The 12,310-nt window shown below is 33.4% G+C and overlaps 2 protein-coding genes across 2 annotated transcripts in view; both read left to right on the top strand.

Moving 5' to 3' along the window:
• Positions 1–6,117, top strand: part of LOC113682149 (DNA excision repair protein ERCC-1) — a 7,389-nt gene extending 1,272 nt beyond the window's left edge. The window contains exons 2-9 of the mRNA XM_027199306.2: positions 1–62; positions 906–1,009; positions 1,490–1,589; positions 2,266–2,342; positions 2,730–2,829; positions 3,283–3,354; positions 4,527–4,595; positions 5,048–6,117. The exon at positions 1–62 is cut by the window's left edge and continues 20 nt beyond it. Coding sequence (XP_027055107.2) covers positions 1–62; positions 906–1,009; positions 1,490–1,589; positions 2,266–2,342; positions 2,730–2,829; positions 3,283–3,354; positions 4,527–4,595; positions 5,048–5,128 — 665 coding nt within the window. The 3' untranslated portion in view covers positions 5,129–6,117. The remainder of the gene's footprint in view (positions 63–905; positions 1,010–1,489; positions 1,590–2,265; positions 2,343–2,729; positions 2,830–3,282; positions 3,355–4,526; positions 4,596–5,047) is intronic.
• A 730-nt stretch (positions 6,118–6,847) lies between these two features.
• On the top strand, positions 6,848–8,162 carry LOC113682144 (soluble calcium-activated nucleotidase 1). Its single transcript, XM_027199301.2, has one exon. It carries the CDS (start codon positions 6,919–6,921, stop codon positions 8,056–8,058), a length of 1,140 nt encoding a protein of 379 aa, XP_027055102.2. The 5' UTR covers positions 6,848–6,918; the 3' UTR covers positions 8,059–8,162.
• The last annotated feature ends 4,148 nt before the right edge of the window (positions 8,163–12,310 follow it).

Here is a 12,310-nt window from a genome sequence, read left to right as displayed (position 1 = left end):
GTTCATCTGTACCTGTGACTTCAAAATCAAACAGAAATGCTATTATTGTTAATCCAAGACAGGTAATAATGATGGGTACCATGATATATAAATTTTAACCTTTAACTCCTAGATTGAGTTTCTAATTCTCCTTTATGTCAACCATACATTTCTCATAATGTTAGTGTAGAGAATTTAGGATTGGATCAACTAATTATCCCCAAATAGAAATTTTTCTTTATTCTCATTACTTATCTAATTGATATTGTATTGATATTGTAAGGAGAAATTCTGTCTTGGTCACTCATGGGAGTTAAAGGGTTAAGGTAAATTAGTTCAGATGAACTAAATATTTGCTTTTATTTTTATGGGAAAATCAGCAAACTATGGAATGGGCCCAAATGTTTGTATTTCTTTCACTCCCACTTTATTTCATCAAGCTGCTGATACTCCTCCATGTCATTGTTGCTTTTCTCTGGCCATTCTTGAGTCCACTGGCCTTAATAGGTCAATAACCATTGATAGATTGGAGGCAAAGCTTGAAAGGAAAGATTCACCAAGATGTTGTTCAATTCAGTCTAACAAGAATACCAGACATTGCCCAAGTAATGGAAATTATTTGATCTATAAAGTATTGATTATTTGGAGGACATGGGAGAGGTTTATAAAATTTTATTTAAAAAAAAATTGGCCAAGTTGTCATACAAAGGTTTAAGATCAGCTCTAGAGCTCAGTGATTTATGTTAAAAAGGATGTTTTTAATACTCCTTTTTCATGATTAACTTTAGCTGAGCATAACTCTCTAATCATTAAATTTGTTTATTTTCAACAGAAGTTGCAAATTTGTGTTTACAAATCCTTACTCTTTCTATTGAGGGAAAAATGTTTGTAACTTCTTTTGTTGCTCTATTTTTTGTGTGCTTTAGAAGGGAAATCCAGTGTTAAAACATATCAGGAATGTTCCATGGGAGATGGGAGATATTATTCCAGATTATGTGCTGGGTCCTTCAACTTGTGCTCTGTTTTTAAGGTATGAAACAGTGTCAGTTCTTAATGTTGTGTCAATTCTTAATGTTGTCTTGTTGCTTACTCTTTTTGACATAAATAAGCATTAAAATCACTTCTGGGCAGGGGCAGACAGGGAGTGAAACAAAGTGCATGTATTGTGGCTCTGGTTGCAAGGTCTGGCTTTTAATGGGAATCTTGAAATGACAACGTTTCAATTGAATAATATCCCTTAAAGTTATGTAATGATTTACTGGTAATTATAACAAGGTCAGTTTCACTACATGATTGATTATGACTGTGTTTGCTTATAATCACATAGCACATAAATGTTTTTATCACCTCAAAAACTAAAATGGAATTTTTTGTGTATTGTTAAAATATTAATATATTTCACTGCCATGTGTATTAAAATGATTAAAACATATCACTTACATCTGCCTCAGCTTTGCAAAAAAGTTTTAATTGAGCTTTAGTTTTCAATATAATCCTACATTTTGTTAAGTTTAAGGTATCATCACTTCAACCCAGAGTACATCCATGAGAGACTGAAACTCCTTGGACAGAGATATGAACTTAGAATACTTCTTGTTCAAGTTGATGTGGTAAGTATTTGCAGCACCCAACAATGATGTATCCTCTAATTAATGTTTTCTCCTGGGAAAAGCAGTTTGATTTGTTTTCTTGAAATATAGTCAAGAAAAACATGATTGAGACTATAAATATATTATGAGACATTGTGGTGTATAGTCTTGCATAGTGTTTTTATGAGTTGTACCATATTTTGGCGAGTCCATAGGGCTAACCAAAATACAAACAACTTTTAAAAATACTCACTAATACTTCATACCAAAATGTCTCATAAGTTACTGATTATCCAACTGCTTTATTTTCTTCACTTTTCTGATGAGACAGGAAAAGCGAAACAGTAAGAGAATTGTAGCACACTCAGCTGACAGATTAAACAGGCTTTTTATAATACAAAACAATCAACTGTTCAAATATTGCACAATATTTGTACCCAATTTATGCATTTTCTAAGTGCAGTTGGATACTATAATGCTGGATGTTTGAGCTCAAAATGCATGTTATTTTTATACTGTGAAGATGGATGATAATGTTATATATTGTTGGTAACAAAAAAGTCTTCTTATATTGTCAATCCTTCAAAATTGGAAGTCTTAGATCTTTGTTAGAAACTTACAAATAGTTAAAAAGACATTTAATTTGTTTGAATGTTAATAAGAGTTATCATTTTTTCCAACAATATTTCTGTTTTAGAAAGATCCTCACCAGACGATAAGGGAGCTTTCTAAAATGGCACTGATGGCTGACTGTACTCTTATGCTTGCCTGGAGGTACAAAGTTACACTCCATACTGTTGCATGTAAACACTATTTTCCCATTCTGTTATTTACGTCTTAGCTATGCACCTTTGCTATTAGTTTATATCTCTATACTGCAGCTACCTACACAAAATGTCAGAATGTTGAGAAATTTTCCATGAAGTTCCTTAAATTCTCTTGTTCTTATCACTGACCTATTGTCATGCATGTGTACTGATGAAATGGTCTGACATGTATTTGTTCTGGGTTTTCTGAATTCTTTTAACTGTGAGCTGCAGGTTCTTTTACAGTATTGATGGGGAATTGAATCATGATTATTAAAATTGTACATACTGACAGAGACTTTTTTTTTTATTTGTGTACTCTTGTGTATGTTTGTTTATTGTCATACTTTTATAGCTCAGAGGAGGCAGGAAGATATCTTGAAACTTACAAAGTTTATGAAAATAAACCACCTGATGCTCTTCTTGGTCAAAGTGAAGGAGATTACCTCAGCAAGGTGATATTTCCATTATTCTTTGTGTGTTTACAGTCAAAGGTTTTACTTTGAAAGCTTTAAATATTGTAAGCACAAGTATACTTTAGAGGAACTTAATTTGGTTTTCATTTAAAAAGGTGAGAATAAAGTAGGGCAAAAGATGAAAATCTGTAATTAATTAGATAACATTTATTAGCTCTGGATGGTAGAGTAGAAAGAGGAGTACATGTAGAGACCTTCAATTTATTTTTGTTGCTTGTGTGGTAAATTTTAAAGCAGATAGCAAAAAAATTAAGGATATATTATTAGTACTCCTCTAGAGCATATCTCTGTGTTTACTGATGTTGAGATGTTCAGAGAATAAAACAATCAAATATTGTTTCCCTTATTTCTTACTTATTTTGTCTTATTGTGTAATCAAGTTATAGTCACTGTTTCAAACTATCAATAAGATCTTATTTCTTTTTAATCCAGCTCACGGATTGCTTAACCACTGTGAAAGGAGTAAACAAAACAGATGTAGTGTCTCTCAGCTCCACATTTGGGGTAAGAGCTTGCATTCAATCTCCTGGTTCAGTTGATCTACCTTCACTTTAACAAAATTATATAAAGAAATATAATGGAAAAATTTTTTATGGGGTGATGGTCTGGAGAGCAAGCATGATTTTGGTGAGTGAGAGCTCAGTTAGGGTATTTTTTTTTAAAGTAAATCATGGCAGCCACCTTTGAGTTTTACAGCTGCAGCAGAAGCCTGGAAAGAAAATTAAATTTGTACCAACAGGGTGTGTGATGGGCAAAGGAAAGAAGAGAGGAGGGATGGAGGATTTGACTCTGAATCAATCATGGTAGAATAGAAGATTGCAAGCTTGTAATGTTAACTTGTCCTAATAATAGAATGAGGAGGGAGGCTTTTCTTACTTTTTTTGAGGGGAGTTCTATGAATCATGACAATAAATGACTTTCTGTTGAGCAGTAGCTAACTATGTCTTAATTTTAGACATTAACCCAGTGCAATCTTTATAGTATACTGCATACAGAAAGCTAAAGGAAAATTTGGGGTATTTTCTCACCATGCAGAAAAAAAAAGGTTAAATAATTTTCTTTTCATGTACCAGTCCACTGTGAGATAGATTTGAAGTATGAAATACCCATTTTCATGGTAAACCAATGTTATAATTTGAGTGAAAATAATTTTTTTAAAAATTATTTTACATCAAATTGTTGAGAAAAACAAAGGATTTGTTTTGCAATTGGTCAAAAGGGTACTTTCTATTCTATATTATTTTCCAAGTTTTAATTTGTTTATTTGGAAAGCAATCTATCGCATCAAACAAAGTATCATTATGATAATACATTCCTTAACAATTTAAGAAGAGTGTCATATGACATTGTATAGTTCTAGGCTTTCCTCGACAAGAAAGAGCTTCTTTTTAAGGGTTATCTTTACAGCTTTACAGAAATTATTGTTTTCATTGTCAAATTTTATAATGGATGATGCAGAACAATTCCTGAATTCCAAAGAGGGCTTATGTGGCATCCTCCAAAAAGCCAGATTACATTTAATACCTTTGATTCTCTCTCATTTAACAATTAAGTTTGGTTTGATATCCCTGAAAACTTCAAAATTTCCTTTAGCTGTTCTTGTCTGCAAAGTACTGATAAAGCTTCATCATTTACATATCATAACTATGATTGTAATATTTTTTTAACTCTTGTAGTCCCTTGCTAATATGGCAACAGTCTCAAAGGACGACTTGGCTTTACTTCCTGGATTTGGGCCTTTGAAGGTTTGCATGGTGTATTTTTAATTAGTGGTGAAGGTTAAACTTCTTCTTTCAGTAGAAAGTAGTAAGATTTCTGATTATTATCATTGTTATTATTATTATTGTAATTACTATAATTATAATAATTATTATTATTGTTATTATCATTATTATAATTATGATCATCATTTTAATTATTACTTTGATATACTAAGTACTTTGGAAAGCAACTCTGAGGGAGTGCACTAGGAGAACATTTTACTATTGTAACCAGATCATGTCATTTTTCTTCATGAAAAAAGGTATAATCCTACACTCTCCTGTGAGTTCTGTATTGAATTTTAGCAAATCGAAATTATTCCTATCTTAACATAATGGTTATCAATGAATTCAGATTTTCCTGTTATGAGGCATGATTTTATTAATGCTTTCCAGTAATTTGTAATTGACTATTTATTTATTTAATCTTTATTTAGGCTCAGAGACTACATAACCTGATTCAACAGCCATTTGTTGCCAAAAAAGCAAAATCATCAGAAGTTAAAGAAAGGTCATGATATTTATTTAAATTAATAGCATGTCAAGTCCATCATGTTAAGAAAGACAAAGGAAATAGATTGCAAAACTTATTACTAGTAACAATACTGTAAATAGTTATTTAATTCATACTGCTCTGTATATACTCACAATTTATGCACACTGACTGTACAGAGGTAATTAAATGTGATCAAAATGTTGGGCTGTATGCAGAAAATTACATTGTCTCCCAGCTGAAACAATTTTCCTCAAATGTTTTCAACATTCAACCAAGAAGGTAATGGAAATTGGTCATCATAATTTTACAAAGAAGGAGAAAGAAACTTTTATATACAATACAAATCAAAGATTTACAGGTGCACAAGCTCATGAATAAATGTCAGTCACTTTCCAACTTAAGAGTCCTTTTCTGTTGCCTGCATAATCAGTGTTTTTTTTTTACCATTTAGCTTTTTATGACCATTTTTTCATTCTTATCCATTCCAAATTTTATTGAGAGGTATGGTTGTATTCTATTGCTGTTCTCCTGTTTGTTTATGTTTTTGCATGAGCTCACATCGGAAGATAGTGTTTTGAAGTTCACTTATTACATTCTATGACCATTTTGGATTTATGTTTACTTAAAATTTTTTTTAATGTATATGCTGTGCAGTTACTTCCTCATGGTAGTATTATTAAGCTGGATATGGTGATATTAGCTAAAGGTAACTGTAAAGTTGCTTAGAACAAGCTTTACCCTGTATTTAAGTTCTACCTAATATATTTGACTCCGTTCAATATAACTATTGTTAGTCATTTCTTGTTCATTCGCTTTGGTTGTGGAAATATTGCAATAAGTTTATCAATCCTTCTCCTTCAAATTTTCTTTAAAATTAAGCATTAGATCGTAATTATCACAGAATAAATATCAATGGTCTAGACCCTTTGTAAAGTTCAATCACTACACAGTTGTATTAATTTATTAGCTAGTAGTCCTCTTGAAATAAATTAAATTATCTTTTGATTCTAAGGGACTAACATGTCTTGAATTAAATTGACAAAATTTGTCACTGACTGTAAACCAAGAAGTGGATGAAGAGACTCTCATAGGATACAAGCATCAAAATACCCTAATCCAAATAAACCTCCGGGAGGGGGGGAGAGGGGGTGGGAGCTTATTAATTTCGAGAGCACGTAGACAGGGAACTAAGTAGGGGAAAATTCGAAATGAAACCTTTGTCTTCTTTGTACTGAAACACTATCTAACCTGAATTTATAATTGGCTATTCTTCAGTATACCTGTTTGCATGGCATTACTTTGCCCTGCCCTTGTTATTGTGGGTTCTATAAGGCAGAAGGAAAGGGCATTAAAGAAACCTTAAGCTCTCACTGAGAGCCATATTTAACTTGTGCACTGCTAGCTAAGTTTTAAGGCATTTTGACCAGTCAACCTTTGATGCTGGACACATGCCATAAACTGAGAGCCCCATTAGTATGTATATATATTTCAATCAGGTAAATCAGACATGAGATTCTCTCAGTTCGTGTTACACCCACTCCCCATAATTGGACACAGATCTAATATTTCTGGGGGAAACAGGTATTCAAAGTATAAACGGTATCAAAAATATTATGTATTAATTAAGTTTGTTGTTACAGTATTAGTCGATTGCAAACAAACACGTACTTCCCAAGTCCTAAATATTTAAGTTCAGTCCAGTCAAATATTCCGGACTGAACTCCTGGTAAGAGCAGGCCTGGCAGCGTAGCGTAGTACAACTTCGTAGTGAAGCAAATATTTCAAGTGAAGGCAACTGAATGAGTAACTATTATGCCGCCTTACCGCAGATCATCTAACCAAAGCGATATGCAAGGCCTGGTTCGTAAATGTGCCTTGATAGGTGTGGGTATTAGCTTCGTTATTGCGCTTTTTTACTGGTGGTTGCCGGGCGAGAGCACGGTGTATTCTACTGGAAACAGTGCAAGTATTGACTATTATCACAGAATTGCTTGTGATAAGAAATACAACGACACATATCCTCTGACTCGTCCAGAAACCACAGCACAGGGAAAGAGATTTAGAATCGGCGTCATTGCGGATCTTGATGAAAATTCGAAGTCTTCCTCCAAAGCAAACACATGGACAAGTCAATTCAAACGTGGATATTTAACACTCCTTAACAATGGACGGGTTTCCGTGGAGTGGGATCAAGATATAGTTATTTTATCCTCTACTTTGTCTCAGAAGGGAAGGGGAATGGAACTTTCGGAACTTATAGCTTTTAATGGGAAGTTGTACGCTGTTGATGACCGCACTGGTGTTGTTTTCCAGATTCACGACAAGCACACTATTGCTTGGGTGATTTTACCAGATGGAGATGGCACGGAAGCTAAGGGATTTAAAGCAGAATGGATGGCAGTCAAAGGTAAAACTCTCTACATTGGTGGACTTGGAAAGGAATGGACTTCTGTTGAGGGAGTTTTCCAAAATCATAATCCACAGTGGGTGAAAAGCATTGGGCCTAATGGAGATGTGGTACATCATGACTGGGTGTCCAGGTATGAAGGCTTGCGAGGGGCCTTAGGGATCCAGTACCCAGGTTATGTTATACACGAAGCAGCAAACTGGAGTGACAAACAAAAGAAGTGGTTTTTCTTGCCGAGGAGAGCCAGCCATGAGATGTATAATGAGAAAGATGATGAACATCGTGCAACAAATGTATTGATATCCTGTGATGAAAATTTCACAAACTTTCATGTGCACACCATTGGGGAACTTAATTTGACTCACGGGTTTTCTTCATTTAAGTTTATTCCTGGGACAGATGATAACTTGTTTGTTGCACTGAAGACTGAGGAAGACAAAGGAACCATTCGTTCATATATTGTGGCCTATGATATTCATGGAAGGATGCTTATGGATGAGATTCTAATTGGCAACAATAAGTTTGAAGGAATAGAATTTATATGAAGAAACATCATGAGGAGTATTTTTAGCACTTTCTTATTTTTGGATGGTTTTCTGTAATTTATGATAGTGAGCATACTTATTAAATAAAGTGGTCTTTAAATGGATAACTGTGCAACAGACACTCATAAAACCTTATGCTAACTCTTCAATTTGCAGAAGGGTAAAAAATTACAACCTTTAATCAGAGGATTTTGCTTGAAAGAACTATATGGAGGGCATTTTCCTCTGATGATTTCAGTTTATTTACAAATATAATTTTTCTTGTCTCCAATGTAAATGACATTAAAAAAACTTATGATTGGAAAGGAGGAAGGAGAAATTTTAACAAATCCTTAGACCAATATGTCAAACTACAAAGCAAGGAAATTTGAATATTGCTGAAGTCTTAAGAGGCCTGAGGTATGCAGATGAAGAAAAATCAAGTTAATTCCATTATTCGAAAAAAGCAACAAGTATTTTCTAAATCTGGAAATGCATAAAAAAGCTAAAAGCTCTGTTCGCAAAGTCTTTAACAGTGAAGGTGTGCTAATCACAGACCTTAAAAGAATTCTCCAAGAGATACAAAATTTTTATTCCAATCTTTGTAAACATGATCCCCTTAGACCATCAGAGGAGATACTAAATTTTTCTTGAATAACTCTGAAATACCGAAACTCACTTATAATGAGGCTCGAAACTGTGATGGAAAATTAACCGTTGACTAGTGTTACAAGAGTCTTCAGCTTTTTGAAAGCAACAAGTCACCAGGTAATGATGGATTAATGGCTGAATTTTATAGCTTTTTGGCACATTTTAGGAAATCTGATGGTAGACAGTTTAAACTACTCTTATGATTATGGCGAGTTGTCAAATTCCCAAAAGGAAGCCATTATTACCTTAATTGAGAAAAAGGATAAAGACAAACGGGATTTGTCGAATTGGAGACCAATCTCACTTATCAATGTGGATGTAAAAATAGGGTCAAAAGCTATTGCAAAAAGATTAGAGAAGGTCTTACCAAACTCATACATTATAATCAATGTGCATATGTTAAGGGAAGAACTATTTTTGACGCAGTCAGAACGATAGAAGATGTCATGGAATTCTCACAAAGGTATAATCTTGAAGGGAGAATGATTTGTATAGATTTCAAAAAGGCCTTCGATACTGTCAGTAGAGATTTTCTATTTTGCACTCTAACCTCTTTTGGTTTTGGTCCATCATTTTTGCAATGCATACACACATTTTACAACAACATCTCAAGTTGTGTCATAAACAATGGTTTTTCTACCCAGCCCTTTGCAGTTGAAAGGGGAGTGAGACAAGGAGACCCCCTCTCTGCTTACCTGTTCATCATAGCGCTAGAAATTCTTTGTATTAGCATACGCAGTAGTAAAGATATTAATGGTATTAAGGTAGATAATGAAGAGATCAGATTAAGCCTTTTCGCAGATGATTTAACTGGTTTTTTGAAAGATAATCTTTCGCTTGTGAACTTTCTTAAACTTATAGAAGATTACGGGACTTGTTCAGGCCTGAAGATTAACCACGGTAAATCAGAAATAATGATATTGGGTAATTGTTCTTCTACTCTACAACAAGACAATGTCGTTTCATGCAACTTAAAAATTAAAAAAGTTGTTAAAATTCTGGGAGTGCACTTTACCTATGATTTTCGATTGAAACAAAAATTAAATGATGATGAATTAATTAGTTCCATTCAACAAAAACTACGAATTTGGAGGTGGAGGGATTTGACGATTATCGGAAGAATTCAAAATTGTCAAAACTTTTATCATTCCTATTTTCCTGTATTGCGCGAGTTTGATATTAGTAAATAGGGAATTTGTGGAAGATGTGAACAAAATTATCTTCGATTTTATCTGGAAGGGGAAGGACAAAATCAAACGCTCTGCTCTTATTGGTGACATTGAAGATGGGGGACTGAAAGCCCCACATTTAGATTCTATAATAGAGACTCAGAGAATCCTCTGTTGCAAAAAGTTGGCAAGCGATCAACCGAGCAATTGGAAAAAAATTGTACTGCATTATCTTGAACCTGTGGGGGGTAAACTTATTTTAAGTTGCGATTTTGATTTGAAGAAATTGCCCATAAAGCTTCCAGCATTTTATGAAGAATGCTTTAAAAAGTTTCGCAAAATGTTCCGCAGCAACTCACACAAGTAAACAGGATCAAAATAGACAAGATCTTTCAAAAGCTATTGTGTGGAATAATAAATTTATTTGTATCGGTGGCAAATCTGTGTATTTTAAAAATCTCGCAGAAAAAGGAATTCTTCGAATAGGGGATCTAATCTCGGACAATAACGAATTTATTGTTAAAAGTAATTACAAGTTGAGAGAATTAAACACCTCGCCGTTAGATATATTTAGACTTATTTCTGTAATAGACGCCTTGCCAGTTGAATGGCGTGAATCATTAAACACGCTTGCTTCTACAGCTGACGAGCCTTTCAATTTGTATAACGAAATTAAATTAAGTTTTAATGACAAAAACGTTTTAATTGAAACAGTCATTTCAAAGACTATATATAAAGAACTTCGAAATAGAATCATCACTCCGCCGACTGCCCAACTGAATTTTAATACTCATTTTGTTAATGTTGTTTTAGAATGGAAAGAGATTTACAGCTTGCCATTTCGTACTTCCTTGGACACAAAATCGCGTGAATTCCAGTATAAACTACTTAACAGGTGTCTTATCACAAATTCTTTTTTTAAACAAAATTGGTATTATTCCATCCCCGGCGTGTTCCTTTTGTGGCGAAATGAACGAATCCTTGGAGCACTTTTTTATTTCTTGTCGTTGTACTAAGGATTTCTGGGCTGAGGTAATAAAGTGGTTCGATAATCAAGGCGTAAAGATAAAACACCTCTCTGAAAAAGATATAATGTTTGGTATTTTAAGGTGCGAAGACGAATTATTAATCAATCATATTTTAATAATTGCCAAACAGTATTTATATTCTTGCCGACAGAACAAATCTCTTCCTTCAATTAAAGTATTAACCTCAAAATTAAAACGATCCACCAACTCGAGACAATGATCGCAAAATCAAATAATAAGCTAAAAGCTCATAATATGAAATGGGAAAAGTACAAAAATTATTAGATGATATAGAATCTCATGTTTGTTGCTGCACTGTACTAGTATTATATTTAGAAGCCGAGGAGAGCTAAGAGGAACTGTAGATTGTGTATGTAGATATATGATCTACCGTGTCTGTCTATTTATGTGAATTATGTTTGTTTATGAAAAATGTATGTAACTTTGAATTAATAAAAATTAATAAAATACAAAAAAAAAAAACAAAAACAAAAAAAAAAAAAACAAAAAAAAAGTTAATTCTCAGAGAATAAGTGCAGTCAGCAGTGGTGTTGTAATCCTGAGCCAGGGTGGTCAAGAAACTATTAAGCTAACCCTGCTAAGGTTATTGAGTATTTAGATTTATATGCTTTTTCTATGAAGATAATCTGTTGATGGAATAGACATTGTCAAAATATAACATTGCTCTTGTTTTTTTTTTTATTTTAGTTTGTGTACGCTGGAAACAACTCTAATCCCTTGTTTGATCTTAACACTTAAATAAACTCTCTCTAAGTCCTTACAGAAGACAAAAACAATTTTCTTCAAGGAAAACTATTTTGTTTTCTAAACATACTATACATTTGAACCTGTACATAGCAGCACCATACTGTTGGCTCTTAAAGTCCTGAAATTTTTATCCCTTAATTACAATAATTTTTATTTCTATCAAGTGGGGGCAGTCACTCTCTTCCAGGCCCCAATAACCTGTATTGCCCACCTGTACTAAATAGTCACTTAAAGTGGAACTAAGATTTATCTTTCAAGTAAAATTTAATCCATATTTATCTCCCAAAATGAATTTTGAGGGGAGTTTTTGTACATTAAGTGGTTAATTATTGTATAAAATGATGTTTTTATCATTTATTTGTAATACCCCTTATCTGAGGAACCTGTATAGAGCAAGCAACCTGTATTAAGCAGTCACCATACCATTCCTTAAGGGAGACCACTTAGGACAGGTTAGACGGCATTCTTAGTTGACAACTAATGCTAAAAACTTAGTGATGCTTGATATTAAGTCCTCAACTGCCTAAACGTATCCCCCTATCAGAAGACTTAAATTGGTGTAAGGGTAGAAGAAGGTAGTGATTTCCTATATCATGCTAGTAATTGTTCATTTATTGGTCATCACAGTTTTAGCAGGTGATTATTATGATTCTTATC

Source organism: Pocillopora damicornis, chromosome 10 (assembly GCF_964200805.1).
Source record: "Pocillopora damicornis chromosome 10, jaPocDami1.2, whole genome shotgun sequence".
Classification (NCBI taxonomy): Eukaryota; Metazoa; Cnidaria; class Anthozoa; order Scleractinia; family Pocilloporidae; genus Pocillopora; species Pocillopora damicornis.
This window is presented reverse-complemented; position numbering and strand designations above follow the sequence as displayed.

Excerpts from the sequence above, each read along its gene's own strand:
- LOC113682144 (XM_027199301.2), top strand. The coding sequence starts at position 6,919 with ATGCCGCCTTACCGCAGATCATCTAACCAAAGCGATATGCAAGGCCTG.